Here is a 16,861-nt window from a genome sequence, read left to right on the forward strand (position 1 = left end):
AAGGATTTGGGACAGCAGTGAAAAAGAAGATGCAGCTTATATACTGGAAACTTAACCAGTATCTCTTGGATGCAATTGTAGGGCTATAATCAACGTATCTCTTTCTCTCCTTCTGCTTCCATTCCCTATAGAATATACATAGGTATGAATTTATTCCTGAACTCATTGATTTGATGGGTACCTATATCTTTTCAACTATTCTTTCGGAATGCCATATCAACTAACCATTGTACTTATTTCTGGTTTCCCAAATAATCAGACATAAACATTTTCATTTTGCTCTGCAATCTACATCTAAAATTTGTAAGTAAGAACACAGCCACAAAATTCAAGAGAATCAAAGGAAGGTATTTTTTTGTGTTTTTCAAGTTCTCTAATTTATTACCCACTAAAAATCTCTCTCAAACTGGCACCAAGGTGGCTTTTCTTCTTCAGCTGATTAGGCCCGCATGAGCTCAGGAAAAGCTGTCAGATCCTGCCTCTGGCGCAGCTGGAATGATCCAACTGATTTGCCAGTATGGTTTTTCTTTCTTTCAAGAAATAAGCTTCATCCCACAAATCATAAATTTATTTTCTAGATGAACCAAGCCCCTTCCCCCCAAAAATTCCTTGTTCGTTTTAAAAGTAAAACACCCTTATAACCTCTTTCATGAAACTTCCTCAAAAACAAAAGCAACTTGGGTCATCTTTGGTCAGCATTTCAATTTCGTGGGCACTAATACCACACCGTATTTGCAGTTATCTGCATTCCCTATGGCCTATGCCCTGTGCCCTATGCAAGGGTGCAGGGGTCTGAGTTTCACTCATCTCCAGAAAAAAGTCATCATGTAAGGCCATGCTAAAACGTTTACCCTTTTAAAATTCTGTCAGGTTAGCCCAGGGCAAAATGATGAGTTACATCAATCTTGTCTTCCTCAGCTGCCCGCTGTGGGCGCTAAAACTTGCTTCTTGGTATTCACCACAATAACCTAAGGGCAATATCATAGTTCCCTGACTCCCCAAGGAACCCCTTGCTCGCCAGTCCTTCAATCCTGTCCTCCCATCAGAACTCACCACTCACTGAGACTGCCTCTCTTTCATTTGGGTCTCTTCTCTCAGCAGATGACCCCTAGCCTGGGTTTGGTAAAGACTATACTAACATAATTATGCATCCTAGTAAGTTGGTAGTTATCATCTCAGGATGCACAGATGTGTTTAAGAAGACCAGGTCACCCTTCTTCATCTCAAAAAGATGGCATGGTATCAGTCCTTTAGCAAATAAGCCTTTCAGCTCTTTCTACAGTAGATGGCTGAGAACCACAGAGGCAGATGTTTTCCCAGATAATCTACTCGCTGTTGGGGTTTCAGTTGAAGGAAAAGTACAGTAAGCCCACCTTTGCAAATTTACCGTATGTGGCTCTGACTAAACATGATCAAAATAAGTAAATGAAAGGCCTTTCAAAAAGCAAAAAGTTTTAATTCCCACATTTGAATTACGTAGCTCAGTTAATGCAGAGGAGCTCACAATCTTCAGTTGCCATTAATTGTGTTTAAATCACTGTAATCTGCTGCTTCCTTGCCCTGAAATTGTAAAAAAAATCGGCCTCCCATCAAAAGCAAATGGCTCCCCAAAAGCAAAGTAAATAGTAATGCGCTAATTCAAGTGAAAAGTGAATATATGAGATGTTACAATGGCAGGTCTTTAGAAGAAGTTGGGTAGCATTATGGGGAAAATGAATCAGGCATCATCAGTATAGCACTGAATTCTGTATCTTGAGCATTCGTCTCAGTGATGGCTTCCTTATAACTACATACTCAAAAATACCAAGTGTCTGCTGCATTATTAGAAAAATGATGGGATGAGCTTTATGTTGATGCAATTTCTAATTTTATAACTGCTTTATTCGTTTGCCCTTTTCTGTATTCCATATTGTAAGAATCTTTTAACTTTTACCTGCTTTGGATCACATTCTAGTCCAGAATTCCCATGCAGGATGAGCTGACCGGGCCCACCTTGTTGTTTTCATTTGATTCTAAAAAGGGGATTCTTCCTTTTAATTAAGAATATAACAACCATGCTGGAATGTGGCACAAGTGATAAGAGTGCTTGCCTGGCAAGCAGGAAGCCCTAGTTTAAACCCCAATACCACCAAAAAGCAAACAGAAATACCACAACTATTTGATATTATCCTTTATTTTAAATATAAACAGAACTGTGCTACCAGCCTGACTGAAGTAGTGTATGTTTTCTCTGTGAAGAAAGTGGACAGAATGACACAACCCACAACTCCTCGATTAAGTTAACCAGGTTGAGCAGATTTGAATAAAAGCACATCTTGTTGCATGCAACAATGATCTGACAGAAGAGTTGGATGGCAGAGTTAGTATTTTACTGCTTTCAGCTTCACTACGCAGTTTTAGAGTCATGCATGCATACTGTCAGAACTTACAATTGCCTACAAAAGGAGAGTACAATGCTACCTGTGGAGCCTCATCACCAAGAGAAGGTGATGTTTCAGACCTTAGAAATACCCTCAATTGTGCAGTCCTTTCAGAATGAAACCTGCCACGACATGAAACACTCATCAAGGCAAACCTTTTTCAAGCAACAGTGAAGACATTATTATCAAATTTTACTACCATGCATGTAGCATACTGTGAGAAAAAAAAAGGGGAGCTTTGGAGAAAAGCATCAGAGCATATATGTTTAAAGATATAACATGTGGAGGTTTCATTTGTGATCACTTTCATGGGCAGGGAGAGTGGCTCGCGACATGACTGCAAGAGTCAGTATCTTGAAACATGACTTTTTTTGAAAGTGACTCCCCTTTATCCATCCACACACACCTCCAAAAAAAATCAAAATGTACTTCATGAAACTATTGTATATGAAGCACTTATTAGCCGTAATTAAATGGACAATATGAATTTACTACGTCTTTAGGACTCTGGCTTGTTCTGGTTTAGAGCAAGATGATTAATGCAAATACATATTACTTGAGATAACCATTTAGCAGCTAATTTAGCCAAATTTATTACAGCAGTTAGAGGTTTTTCATTTCAACAGACGGAGACAAGGACATGCCAAAAGTGGGCCACATAGATGAGTGCATACTGCCCTCTAGTGGCCAACCAGTGGGTGGGACTTCCTGGGGTGGGGGTGGGGGGGAGCATAGAGTTGCTGTGATCCATAACCAACTCCAAACAGCAGCTTCTGTACATTTTCAGCATCCTTTAAACCATTCCCTTCCATAGCACTTTATTTCAGGGGATGATTTACTGCACTTTCCCCTTTTACTAGCTCAGGAGTACCCAGATACAAATCAAATCAATTTCAACTTGGCAAGATTTTGGTTAAAGTATCATTTTTAACATCTGCATTTTAAAGCTCTCTTTCAGTGGGTATTTAATGGCACCGTTTCACATTACTGATTGTTTTTACTCGTTCCTTCATTTTGGGTCATATTTCAGAGTCTGTGTGGAGCTGTCACTCTGTTTGGCTCTAGCCAAGTCAATTCCATGTCTCCCCTTTAGGCCAGGGATTCTCTCTGACTCAATGAGGGGATTTATTTCATCCCAACATTCAGCAGTCTCACCTGAATTTCTCCCAACTGAGCAGTATCAATTCAATCCATCTGAGAACAATAAATTTGGTTAGCCAAGATCAAAAGGGACAGATGGGTAAAGGTGCCAGTTGGTATTGCTGGAAACTGATCGAAACAGAGATCGAAATGATGGAAAGAGAGAGGCAAAGCATCTTTAGAACCATTCAAATATCCAGACCTCAAAGAGGACTTCCAAATAAATCACATCCCTATATCCTCTGCTTCCCATCTCATGTCAAACCCAGTGACAATATTTACAATGTAGTAAGTGCTCTGTGAGCCAAAGGATTTGTAGTCCTCTTATTCTTCCTTTCTGCCAGAAAAGAAATAAAGTCTTGATACAGATGCCAATAACCCTCCTGCAGCACAGCCACTCCACTGAACCGTTGACTTTACCAGCCCTACTAGTGGCATCTTACATTAAGCCCACAGAAGGGGTTGAGGTTCTGGGCTTGAGGATTTGCACAGATGAGAATCACATGTCCTTTGTCTTATTACCATCCCTTCTGTTTTGTTTTGGTTTTTTTTTTCCTCCAGTGCTGAATAAAGGTCAGTGTGTGACGAAGTACTATCGCTGGATGCAGAAGAATGGAGGATATATCTGGATACAGTCTAGTGCTACCATAGCTATTAATGCCAAGAATGCAAATGAAAAGAACATCATCTGGGTGAATTATCTTCTTAGGTATATCTTCTAATTGTTTTATTTCCCAGTTATAAGTTGTGCGGCCCAATGATGTAAAGTTATATTATCTTTAAATAATAAGTAGTACAGAGTTTTATGGAAATTCTGCTCCCCTTTCCACAAGTTTCAAAGAAATGTGAGAAAATCAAAATGTTGGAAGGGTCTTTCAGGGAAGATTTGCAAAATTCTAGTAATTCTTGAGTTGCCAACATTTGGCCAACTCTGTCAAAAAATTGCTTTGGTTTTTCTCACAAATGCTCAGACCAAAAAAAAAAACATGATACAGACTTCAGCCTGAGGCAGAAATATTTAGCTGAAGTATTCAAGACGCACACTTTTACCTATAGCCTCCACACTCTCACTCATGCTCTCTACTCCTTGTGAAAAATGAGCAAAACAGATGGAGAGGAGGGACAGAGTATGTAACATTCCTATTGCTCATCATCCCTTCCATGCCCTCAGCCTGCTCTATATGGTTTGATTCTCACTTAAATCTGGAGAAACATAAACTGCTTTGCCAGAATGATGATGATCTCATGATAAAAAGTGGAGACAATTTTCCTTTGCCTATTGATGTGATCTCGGACATGTTCCCTGCTCTTACAGTATGTCTTCAAACTTATATCCATAAATAAGTCCAAGCTCAATCGCTTCGTAAACTCTGTTGTGCCATACCTTTTCTCTTACCCTACTTTCTGCTTTTGGACCCAAACAAGAAGAAAAGTAAGACCAACAGGTAGGGTGATTTGTATTTGGAGCGAATCTTCTAGAAGGTTCTCCATCAATCTAAGAGGCATAAAGAGGCATTTCCCATTTCAAGGCAGTTTCACAATGCTTGACTTAGCTTCCTCCCACCACCATCATACCAGTCTGGCTTCTGTGTCCCTAAAGGCACCAAGAGGGTCCACATGTGGTCTAAGTAAGAAAATTTCTAGTAGGTCTAATGAATGGAAGTTGGTGCCCTTTGGCTGATAATTTTGACAGGGACTACCTGAATCCCATTTTTCCTTGAGACAGCCAAATGGAGCTGAGATGCTAACAAGTCTGGCTTATCAGCACAGTGGCCTTTCAGTGTTTCACATACTTTCATGATGACTTGAAGGCACGAATGTGCTTGCTTCCAACAGGGTATCAATCAGACACTAATGATTATTGCTGTGGAGAAGGCCTTAATGGCGACCACTTAAAAGAATCTTCATTAATCTACTTTCTTTTATCTTTTTTGACCTCTACTGCTCTATGTTAATTCTCTCCCAAGGTAAAAGTATGTGCATTTCTTGGGGCTTTCTCCTAGGGTCTTCATGCAAACTATCCCTTGTAGTCCTGATGTGCTCCAGAGGGTTCTGATATCGAGGGATCCTTTTAGATATTGCTTCATGGAACAGTCATTTATATGTAATGCAGGAAGTGATACTCAGGTGCCTAAGCAGAAAATAGAAACAAGGTATTATGACGTTATATTCTTTAGTAATAAGCCAAGCAGACTCATTACTACAAAGCATAAAACAGTGTGTAAAAGGTTACATATTGTCTTCCACATTGATGTGAACAGGACATTAAGAATTTCTGTCTAGTTATTATTCCCATTTTGGAAGACTGTTTTCCTCTCTGAACCTTTCTTACTGCCTCATCAACCCCATGACTTCCCAGCCTACCTCCTATGGTAAGGGTAAGGTCAGTCTGAACAACTTCGGACTGATACCACTGACCTAGCATGGAGTCAAATGGTACAAAACTTCATGACTGCTTGGTGATCCTATTCCATCATATTCTATAATAGACAGGAAGGAGGAAGTTTGGATTTCAAAGGTCAGACTTCGGGCTGTAGAACCTATTTCAAATGTGACAGACCTTTCCAGCTGACCCAATGACCTACAGTGAGGTCAGCAATAAAAGGACAGTAAATTGGAGGACAAGTGACCATTTAAACCCCATGGCACCTAGACAAAAGAAAGTGATGTCAATGAGCTTTAGTATAGGCATTCCACCAAGCTAGCCACCCAACAACCCATCTATAGGCTGGATATCTAAAAAGAAAAGGAAGAGACCTCGGCAAAGCAGCAACTACTAAAGTTTGCTTTTCTTCCCCCTATTCATAGCTTTTGTTCTTCGCTAAAAACCAAACCATGTTTTCATTTCAAAATGTTTTCCTGCCCAGAATCCCTCAGTCCCAGGGCCTAACCAAGCTCAATCTAACTTGTTCTGAAATTACTGCCCTTCTGTCTTCTTTCCTCCCTTATAATACAGACTCAGATTATTCAGAGAAAATGCTATGTCTACCTTTCTATCATTAGTCTCATCTGATTATCTGGAAAACTCTACTGCGAAAGCTAATTCACACTAAGGAGTAAATGCCTGATAATCCTTCTGGCTGAATTAACCCTCAAAGGAACTTTTGAAGTTTTAAGAGTAGTTACTGAAAGAGTGCCTCTTTAGTATGGGAATTTCACTTCACTAGAGGTTAGCAAATGAGTCAATAATCATCTGTTTGGCTGGCCATCCTGGATACATAGAAGAGGCACTTCCCATTTCAAGGCAATATGTTCTGCTTGTGCCTTCAGATTACAGAGGCTCATACATTGGGCTTTCCAGAAGATAGCCATCTCAAACTGACCAGAAATATTCTACTTCCACAGGTGGCTTGTTTCTACATTAAAAATAGAACAAAAATTAAATACGTTTGCGCAAATGGGGTTAGATCCTTTCTGCTAGGGCCCCTCTCACACTGGGATCCCCCACACACACTGCAATCAGATCGCTAGCTAACAAGTCACAGGTGTACACCACATGAGAAGATGAAAATGTGATTGTAATGGGTGTGTTGACAGTTCGGTAGCCATAATCCACACATCCCAAGGTGCACCTGTGCATCTGACAGATCGTTAGGCACTGAGGGCTCACCTCCCCCACCCCTTCACCACCACCACCACCACCACTAGCTCTGGAACCATCAGAAAAACTGAGAAGTTACACTAAGGGGGTTGGACAAGGGTACTGTGGCAATGGATCCATCAGGAGCCCAAGGAAAGATAGGGCACACTGGGAGGTATGGGAATGAGTTGCTGAGAGTACTTATTCCCCCAGCCCCTCAGGTGCTGTACTGGGAGGAATGTCAAGAAGCACAGTTCCCTTACCCCAAGTAGTACCTGACTGATTAGTTTAAAAGATTTTTAGTGCTTTTTATGTCCCATTTGGATATTCAGTCACTGTAACAGAGTGCACCTGGAACCTGGAACATGCGATCTAAGCTTCGAAATAGTCCCACAAAGAGCTAAAAAATGATTTTCTGTTTAGTCTTCTAAACTTTCTAAACTCCACAACTGTGGCAAGGAAGTGTCAGAAATGGTTCACAGCAAATTATGCAGAGTAAGTGCCTGCCCTCCTAATGAATGCCTCCCTCCACACAGCAACCCTGAGTACAAGGACACACCTATGGACATCGCACAGCTCCCCCACCTGCCAGAGAAAACTTCCGAATCCTCCGAGACATCTGACTCTGAATCTGACTCTAAAGACACCTCAGGTATTACAGGTATTACTACTTCTCCATGTTCTGTAGCTTCAGGTTGCCTCTCCAAATGCAAGGGTGGGGTGGTGGCCAAAGGGCCATGGCCAGAGAACCAAACAGCCCAATTTTATATCACGATGTGCACACCAACTTATTACTGAGTCTCCTATCGTCTCTACACATACATGCATATATTTACATAACATATAAATACATACATGTGTATATGTGTATGTTGTTCTATATATGTACATAAACATACAGATAGGTAGATTTAGTGTTAGTCCTTCCCTAGCCAACAAGAGTCATGCTTTAGTCCCACAGTTAACTCAAGCCTCTTTCCTGCAAACAGGTATAGGAATAATCCTGCCAGCTCCAAGAAAGTTTGTGCCTTGGAAAGCCCCAAATGTTCAGAACTGATCTGAGCTACTGAACCTCTAAAGCAGAATAACTTATATATGGGTGAATGCCTCTTGCAGGGTGCCAGACTGCTATTTGTTTTCTGAATGCTTTACTATTCCCCATTATTTTGGGAAGTAGTCTTCCTAAATAGTTATTTGAGAATAGGAAAACTAATACAAAATTTTACTTTTCCTTCAGTTCTCAATTGCCTTCCATTGACATGCAAAGTCAGGGAGCACAGAATTCATAAAATGTTACAGCTGCAAGAACTTCTAAGCCTATTTTAATCCTACCACTACAGCTACAGAAGGGGAAATGAAGGCCAGAGAAGTTGCATGTTTTTGCAAGGTTCTAATGCAGGCTGCCATCCAAACCCATCATGGGGGAGCCATAAAAATCACCATCATCCTTACATATTTTGAGGCTATTTACTAAGAAAATGAATTCTCCCTAAAATGCAGAAGATGACAAGTCTCTTCCTGTCATCAGGGCTCCTCCAATACAGTGACAGCAACATGAATGTCTATACACAGGACACAGCTTCAGGAAGGCAGGAGGAAGGGACAAATATTCATAGTGGATCTTGATAATACTCCTGCCCCTTCAGTTGTATAATTTGGAAATTCTTTACTACAGCAGTGAAGTACATGGATTATCTCCACCAGTTATATTCCTTCAGAGGAAAGAGACAGAAGCAAATTTAAACATACACTGAATCAGATAATGAATCTAAGTGTTATGGAAAAACACTTGCTAGAGGGTGTGGCTTCCAATAATGATAACAAAAAATTTCTGCACCAGTGGAAGTCCAGAGCTCTTTAAATGTCACCTGGCATTCCATCATCTGTATACCTGGCACCTTATCCCAGGTTAATTTTGCCCCCCTGGGTATCTTTGCAGAACTTCTAAAGTTTCAGTGTGCCTACGCATAAGAGGAGACCTACCATCTTGCATTTGCACCAGGTGTCCTGGCCTTTCTGAGGGCCTGGATAGCAGAAGCTTACTAAAAGAGCCAGCCATGGACCAGTCCCATTGACACAGTGTCGTTTTTCACATCTCCTGTCCCAACTTCAGCTAATCTAGGCCCTCAACAGAGACTGCCCGATCATTAAAGTCACTGGAAGGCGGTGTAACTGAGCACAGGACACCTCTTTCCCTCCTCCCCCAGTCTCCGGGTGAGAAGCTGGTTCTGCCCTGCTAATGCAATGTCCTCTTTTCTCTCCCCTTGCCCTGCCCTCCCCCAACCCTGGGCCCTGCACAGAGGACAATGAGAACTCCAAGTCTGACGAGAAGGGGAATCAATCTGAAAACAGCGAAGATCCTGAGCCCGACCGGAAGAAGTCGGGCAATGCGTGTGACAACGACATGAACTGCAATGACGACGGCCACAGCTCCAGCAACCCCGACAGCCGCGACAGCGACGACAGCTTCGAACACTCGGACTTTGAGAACCCCAAGGCGGCCGAGGACGGCTTCGGGGGGCTGGGCCCCATGCAGATCAAGGTGGAGCGTTACGTGGAGAGCGAGTCGGACCTGCGGCTGCAGAACTGCGAGTCGCTCACGTCAGACAGCGCCAAGGACTCGGACAGCGCGGGCGAGGCGGGCGCGCAGGCCTCCAGCAAGCACCAGAAGCGCAAGAAGAGGCGGAAACGCCAGAAGGGCGGCAGCGCCAGCCGCAGGCGCCTCTCCAGCGCGTCGAGTCCTGGCGGTGGCGGTGGCGGCGGCGGCCTGGAAGCAGCAGCAGCAGCAGCAGCAGCAGCAGCAGCAGCCGGGCTTGTGGAGCCCCCGCGGCTGCTGTCTTCCCCTCACAGTGCCTCTGTGCTCAAGATCAAGACGGAGATCTCGGAACCCATCAACTTCGACAACGACAGCAGCATCTGGAACTACCCGCCCAACCGGGAGATCTCCCGGAATGAGTCTCCCTACAGCATGACCAAGCCCCCCAGCTCCGAGCACTTCCCGTCCCCGCCCGGTGGCGGCGGCGGCGGCGGCGGCGGCGGCGGCGGCGGCGCGGGCCTGCACGTGGCCATCCCGGACTCGGTCCTCACCCCGCCGGGCGCCGACAGCGGCGGCGCGGCCACCCGCAAGACTCAATTCAGCACCTCAGGCAGCACAGCCCTGGCCCCGGTGGTGGCCGCGGCGGCCTCAGACCCGCTGTCGCCCCCGCTCTCGGCGTCCCCGCGGGACAAGCACCCCCCCGGGGGCGGCGGCAGCGGAGGCGGCGGCAGCAATGGCGGCGGCGGCCCCGGGGCGTCTAACTCCTTGCTGTACACTGGGGACCTGGAGGCTCTGCAGAGGCTACAGGCCGGCAACGTCGTGCTCCCCCTGGTGCACCGGGTGACCGGGACCCTGGCGGCCACCAGCACAGCGGCGCAGAGGGTCTACACCACGGGCACCATCCGCTACGCGCCCGCCGAGGTGACCCTGGCCATGCAGGGCAACCTGCTGCCCAACGCACACGCCGTCAACTTCGTGGACGTCAACAGCCCCGGCTTCGGCCTCGACCCCAAGACGCCCATGGAGATGCTTTACCACCACGTGCACCGGCTCAACATGTCGGGACCGTTCGGCGGGGCGGTGAGCGCCGCCAGCCTGACGCAGATGCCCGCCGGCAACGTGTTCACCACGGCCGAGGGACTCTTCTCCACGCTGCCCTTCCCGGTCTACAGCAATGGCATCCACGCCGCACAGACTCTGGAGCGCAAGGAGGACTGAGGCGTCCGCTCGCGTGCCTGCGTGCGTGCGTGCGTGCGTGCGTGCACATGTGGGTCGTGCGCATGCCGCACGCGCATGCGCAGGGCTCCTCAGAGGAGGCATGGTGGTCGGCGTTTTCAGTTTTTAGACCTTTAATTCTAGCACTTTGAATTCGAGCAGGTCAGCGTCCTCTCCACGCGGCGGTCCCCCCCCTCCCCCCCCCCCCATCCCATTCCCCTTCCTTTCACGTTGACTTAATTCTTTTGTGTAAAGACAAGTTTTATTGTTTTGGCCTTCCGAGGGTCAGATGACCAGTTCAACTGCCTGCCATTTTGTCTTCTTCTAAAGATGTGTGTTGGGTTGTTTGGCTTTTCTTTGCATCTTTATTAAGATGTCTTTAACGTGTATATGCCTCTGCCATAGAATACTCAGTCTCGTGGTCAAGAGATTTCTCGAGTGACAACCATTGAGGGTTTCTTCCTAAAGATCTTGATGTGATCAAGATGGAAAGAGACAAGCATAAACAATGTGCCCTGTTTGACTAAGTCAAATGAAATGGGGTGGTGGGTTTTTGTTTGTTTGTTTCTGTTCCTAATTCCTTTAAAAAAAAAAATAGGGGAATAGTATTTTAGAATTTTATGCAGAATTTAATTCTCTTTTTTATGGTTAAGATTTTAAGATTTTTCTTACTTGCACATAAAAAAAAAATAATTTGGGCTCTTAAACTTAATTTCTGGCCTATGACTAGAATGTGTTGGGTTTTTTTTTTGTTTTTACAAAAAAAAGTTGGACTAAATGTTAATTACTGAAACATTAACTTAATTTCTAAAATCATGGTGCTATCATTTATTAATCTATAATGTCTTCATACAAAATGCAGCTCCTGGGCTGGCTTTTGGGGAAAAAAAAGAAAAAGAAGAAAAAAAAAAAAACCACAATGTTTTCTGTCCTGGTGTGGAGTCAGTTGCTGCAGTCTCCTTGGTTAGTTAAGACAAAGCCCTCATTAACGTTTGCTGCAGGATTTAAAATGTTTTACCTCCCAACTAACAAACATAGCCTCACATTAAATTTAATGGGTCAGTAAAGCCCTTTTAAAAGGGGGGCATTTGGTGAACTCAATCAAACTGATTTGAGGAGCAGTTTAGGTACATCTGCCTTTTGTTGAGCTTTTTATTTTTTTAACTCAGTCTAACTGAGGCTAATTTTACAACTTCAATAATACTTAGGAGTCAAAGAAGGAAAACATGTTTTTGTTGGGTTTTGTTTTTCTTTCACTTTTTGCTTAAAAAAAAGGAAGGTTGTATGTTGAGGGACTGATTTGATGGAATTTATTTTCTTTTGAGTTCTTATCTCTGGGTTAAAACCAATATGTTTTAAAACTAAAGAATGGGTTAATAAGCTTCAGACAGATAACTGCAACTGAAAACTGCACATTAAAGTTAAACAAAACAAAAAAAAAGAAAAATAAGGAAAAATAAAAAAATAATCCTATTTTGTCTGCATTGCCAGAAATCAGTGTGGTGTCAAACACTCCAAATGACTGTCAAGTATAAATTCTTCTCCTGCTTCATTTTTGGCAGTTGTTTGTTAAGGCATCTAATAACAGATGTGAGAACTGTAATGTGTACAATGTGTACGTGTCCTCGGCTGTCAGTCCCATTGCAGTTTCAATGTGTGTTTCTATATGCAGTATATACTAAGCTAACGTAGTTGTTTTGTCCTTTGTCTTCTCTGTGCTCTATCTCTAGTCTGGAGTGGTACAGTCCCATTCCTGCAGTCCTAGTGAATCAGTGATTCTTGGGGGTTAGTGGTTTTTGTGTGGTGGCCTTCCTCTGTAATGTCACCCTATACTGCTTCTACTGTCTGTGAATCCTCTGTTTTACTTTTGAAAATTCCTGCCGTTGCTTTGCTGGTGTATATTCTCCCTGCCTCTCCTGATTTTCCCTTCCCTTTCCTGTTTTCCCCTTTCCTTCCTCTGCTTTCCATCCCTGGTCCTCCAAATCCTTTTCATTCTCAGAGATAAAAAGACTCTTAACTAGCTCAAGGTTAATGGAGCCATTTTCCCCACAATGGAATTCTGGGTATGACTGACACACTCACTCTCTCTCTCTCTCTCTCTCTCTCTCTCCTCTCTCTCTCTCTCTCTCTCTCTCTCTCTCTCTCTCTCTCTCTCTCTCTCTCTCTCTCTCTCTCTCTCCTGGAGTGCAACAAAAAGCACTGAAGAATAATGCTCAGATATATTAAATAAATGATGCCATACAGCCTCAGTTGTTAACATTCCCAGAGTCCCTTGTGCTCTACCTATAAGCAGTGGGTGCTTTTCTTTTTTTTTTTTTTCAGGTTGGCTGATGGAGCAATATATAAAGCAATTACCAGTGAGACAGAAAATTATTTCAAAGGTCAACCAACATTTTTTTAAAAAAAACAAAATGGGTGGGGGTAATGGAATATAGAATTGTCATATATATTTGTTTATTCGTGCAATGCTAATATAGTAACTCAGCTGTCCTTTGAATATCACTGTGTGGAGTGGATTCCTCTAGAACCTTTGATTCCATGAGTTGGGCCCAAGCTATGGTGACATAATAACAGAATGAAGTGGATGCCACAAATTTTAGTAGTGAGCTTACTTGAAGGATTGCAATAGGTTTAGAAGATGAAGAAGGCCGATTGAGAAACTTAAAGATTAATCGTGGAAGCTCTACTCTAGCTATCGAACAATCAAAGGAATGCACCTATCAGCTACAAAGAACAGCTAGACAGCTGTCTTATTTTTCTTTTATAAATGTTTCTGTGTTGTGTCAAAATGATTTCTGGTGATTTAAACTAACAGATAATCACAGCTGCTGTCTAAATCCATAGTGTTTAAAATACAAAATGAAAAAAAAAAAAACACTTCATTACCTGTGAAGACTGTGTCTGTGTTTTTAACTATTTCTTGTACAAATATATGAAAACTTTTATGAGGAGACTGGTGCCAAGTAGCTGAATAATGGGGAAAGGGATATTCTGTTCGTAAAAATCTTAGCAGTGTTACCAACTCTACGATATATATATAAAAATAATTAAAACATTACAAAGCGACAGCTATGGTACATTTGTTTTGTGTGAAGCTAACCGGACCTAACTTCCTGAGTGCCTGGCTTATTTTGAAACATTTTTTTTCATTGACCATTGATAATGCTGCAAATCAGAAATGTACATACTTCATTTACAACAGGGTTCTTTTTATACTTTTGTAGATTTCTCATACATGTCACATACATGGTTGTCTTTATGTAACTTAATTTTTTTCATCCGCAGGTGCCATTTTCATAATAAACTTCTCTTGGATTTGTTACTATCTGGCATCATTTCTTTTACATGTAACCATCCTAACTAATGAATGCTGGTAGTATTTGTTTAAGCAGGTACTTTGGTCATTATTCTTTATTTAAAAAGAAAAAAAAAGATTTCAAATGCATCCATATTTTTGCTAGTTTTGGAAAAAAAATGCATAGCTTGTGTACTGATGAGGCTGACAAGGCCCAGATTAAGATGCTAATCCAAATACTACACAAAACTTGCAACCATCCTAAATTTTCAGCTACCCCAACTCATTGTCATACCAAGCATTAGTATGCATATTCTCGAAGCTGAACAGTGGGTGTGCAACCTTAACCACTGTGGGAAGGGTGCATTCTTTCTTGATTAATGCGCAGTAAGTGATGAGAGCTGTCATACATTAATCATTTAAAATGCACTTGATATTTTCATTTATTACGATCTATAATGTGTAACCAACTTTTCCATTGCTTATACGTCTCTCTATTCTAAATACGTTTTTTCTTTTCCTCCAGACAAGCTAAGTCATGGTTGTGCTGTGTTATATTTAAGTCAGCATGTGGCCTGTTACATTTTAAGGCAGGTTATGTGATAGCATGTTTTTTTAATAAGTATCAACTCATCTCAAAGAATTGAGTAGGTCACCTGTTCAGGCTGTGCTCTCCAAAAAGAGAGAGAGGATAACTTGATCAAAAGAGAGATGTGTTTTTGTTCCCAAACTATGAATGATAGTAAATATCATTGCCTCAGTCTATGTCTTTAGTGAATTTGCTAAGTTGGGGATAAATAATATTAATAGAGGGATAATGGATATGATCATTGAGACTGATGGATGAAAGTGTGGTTAGATCTGTAGGCTTTCTGCTGTTCCCTACATGGGTCCTTGAAATAAGTACTTAAGAGACTAAGGAGAGAGTGAGAGAGAACACAGAATTGAATTGGCTTATTTTTCCAAAAGTTATCTTTTGCTCCAAAGTGCCAGCAATATAAGAAATAACAAGATTGCAGAGGTCAAAACTAGGGAAGCTAGACCTAATGGATGATGGTGAGGAGACCAGAGCTCACCCAGGCCACTCTGGTAGACACTGATGGGGTAGCTCTTGCTGATGGCTCTCAGGGGTTTGCCTGGAGCAAGATATGGTGAAAGCAGAGGGGTAATGTGTGATAGTGAGGCTGGTAAAGCCACAATACTGCTTCTGGACAGTTCTGCTGCTCTATGAATCCTGAGGCTTGAGTAGACAAGTCAAACATGGTGGGAGAATTGAAATCCTCATAGTCTTTGGAGCTTCTGCAGTAAAAAGTGATGGAAATCCTCCATTCTTTTCCCAATTTGAGCCCCCATCCATATAAGGTTTCTGTCTTTTGTATACCTATTATTGCTAAAAATAGGTCACTAATGAAATAACAGTTCATATCTAGAAAGAGCAAGCAAGCTGTGGACTCAGACCCATTGATAATTGGGAAGCCCTTCCATTTCCCTAGTCCCAGGCCTAGCAATCCAGCCAGAGCCTCTAGCTCTCTAGAAGCCCAGCCCCTCTCCTTTGTCAGGCTGGCAGCAAGTCAACCTGCCAGGGCTCCAGCAGATGTTAGACAGAAAGAGGATCTGCAACCAGATCTCTTCATCTCCTCCCTCTTCTTTCCCAGCTGATACTGACATAGTTCATTTGCCAATGAAGACCATTTTTCAAGGGAAATCAACAGAAAATATATATCAAGAGGAAATCCAGGGAGGAAAATTACTGGGAGAAAATGAGGGAAGAGGTGACACTGTTCAAAAAGAAATGTACTCATTAACTGACAGGTAATTTTAACCCCTCTGTACACCACCTTTACAATAAATTGTTTTTAAAGAGGGAAACCATGCACTCACCTGAGTATAAAGAATCTGGGTTACTCTTTTTTTTTTTTTAATTGGTCATGGAGCTTGAACTCTGGGCCTGAACGCTGTCCCTCAGCTCTTTAGCTCATGGCTAGCGCTCTACCACTTGAGCTGCAGCACCACTTCCTGGGTTACTCTTATAAGCTGTAATTCTTACATACCCTTCCCTACTCCTAGGAAAAATCTATTTACACCAAGAGGGCTTAATGCAACTGGAATCTAACTTGTATGTGCTTGGTAATGAATCAAACACAGAAAGTAGTCTGTTCAAGCCAAGGTCATTATCCAAACTCAAAACACAGAGTGAGGGCCTTGAGAGAAGAATGCTTTTGCTAACATCAGATCCTGCAATGGAAAAAATGACAAATTTTGTTCTGAGGTATAATTCCCAAAGACTGATGACAAACTGCAGGCTTAGGAAACTCTCCTGAAAGACTAAGGTAAGTGAAGACTTTCAGAGCTGCCCTCTGCTCTCCTGTGTCTCCTAGGAAGCTGTCATAAAGAATGAGGATTGACCTGGTAAACTCTCATGGGCCATGAATTATTGCCAATTCAACTTCACATCCCCCCATAGCTCACTGATTTACAAACAGTGTTGGCTAAGTAAAGACTTACTAAACAGTAATGACTAAAGACATGAAAAAAACTGAAACATATCTTATCAAGAGGCAGATATTCCACTGCAAATGTCCAGGTGGTTTGACAGGATAAGCTGGAGTTTCTATTGAGGAAGACCAAAATGGGAAAGGGAGCAAGATCACTCTTCCTGCCTCCTTGGGTAGCTC

General features: G+C 42.6%; 1 protein-coding gene across 7 annotated transcripts in view; it reads left to right on the forward strand.

Moving 5' to 3' along the window:
* The window catches only part of Npas3 (neuronal PAS domain protein 3), an 884,724-nt gene extending 873,830 nt beyond the window's left edge, over window positions 1-10,894 (forward strand). For 3 of the 7 annotated variants that reach the window (XM_042677875.1, XM_042677876.1, XM_042677881.1), the window contains 4 exons: window positions 4,122-4,269; window positions 7,677-7,801; window positions 9,441-9,887; window positions 9,942-10,894. In XM_042677875.1, the coding sequence (XP_042533809.1) occupies window positions 4,122-4,269; window positions 7,677-7,801; window positions 9,441-9,887; window positions 9,942-10,894 (1,673 nt within the window). Of the gene's footprint in view, window positions 1-4,121; window positions 4,270-7,676; window positions 7,802-9,362; window positions 9,366-9,440; window positions 9,894-9,941 lie in introns of all 7 variants that reach the window. The other 4 variants (XM_042677877.1, XM_042677882.1, XM_042677878.1 and 1 more) reach the window with 3 other exon arrangements.
* The last annotated feature ends 5,967 nt before the right edge of the window (window positions 10,895-16,861 follow it).

This window comes from Dipodomys spectabilis, unplaced genomic scaffold, assembly GCF_019054845.1.
Source record: "Dipodomys spectabilis isolate Male_0828 unplaced genomic scaffold, ASM1905484v1 ptg000042l, whole genome shotgun sequence".
In the NCBI taxonomy this organism is placed as follows: Eukaryota; Metazoa; Chordata; class Mammalia; order Rodentia; family Heteromyidae; genus Dipodomys; species Dipodomys spectabilis.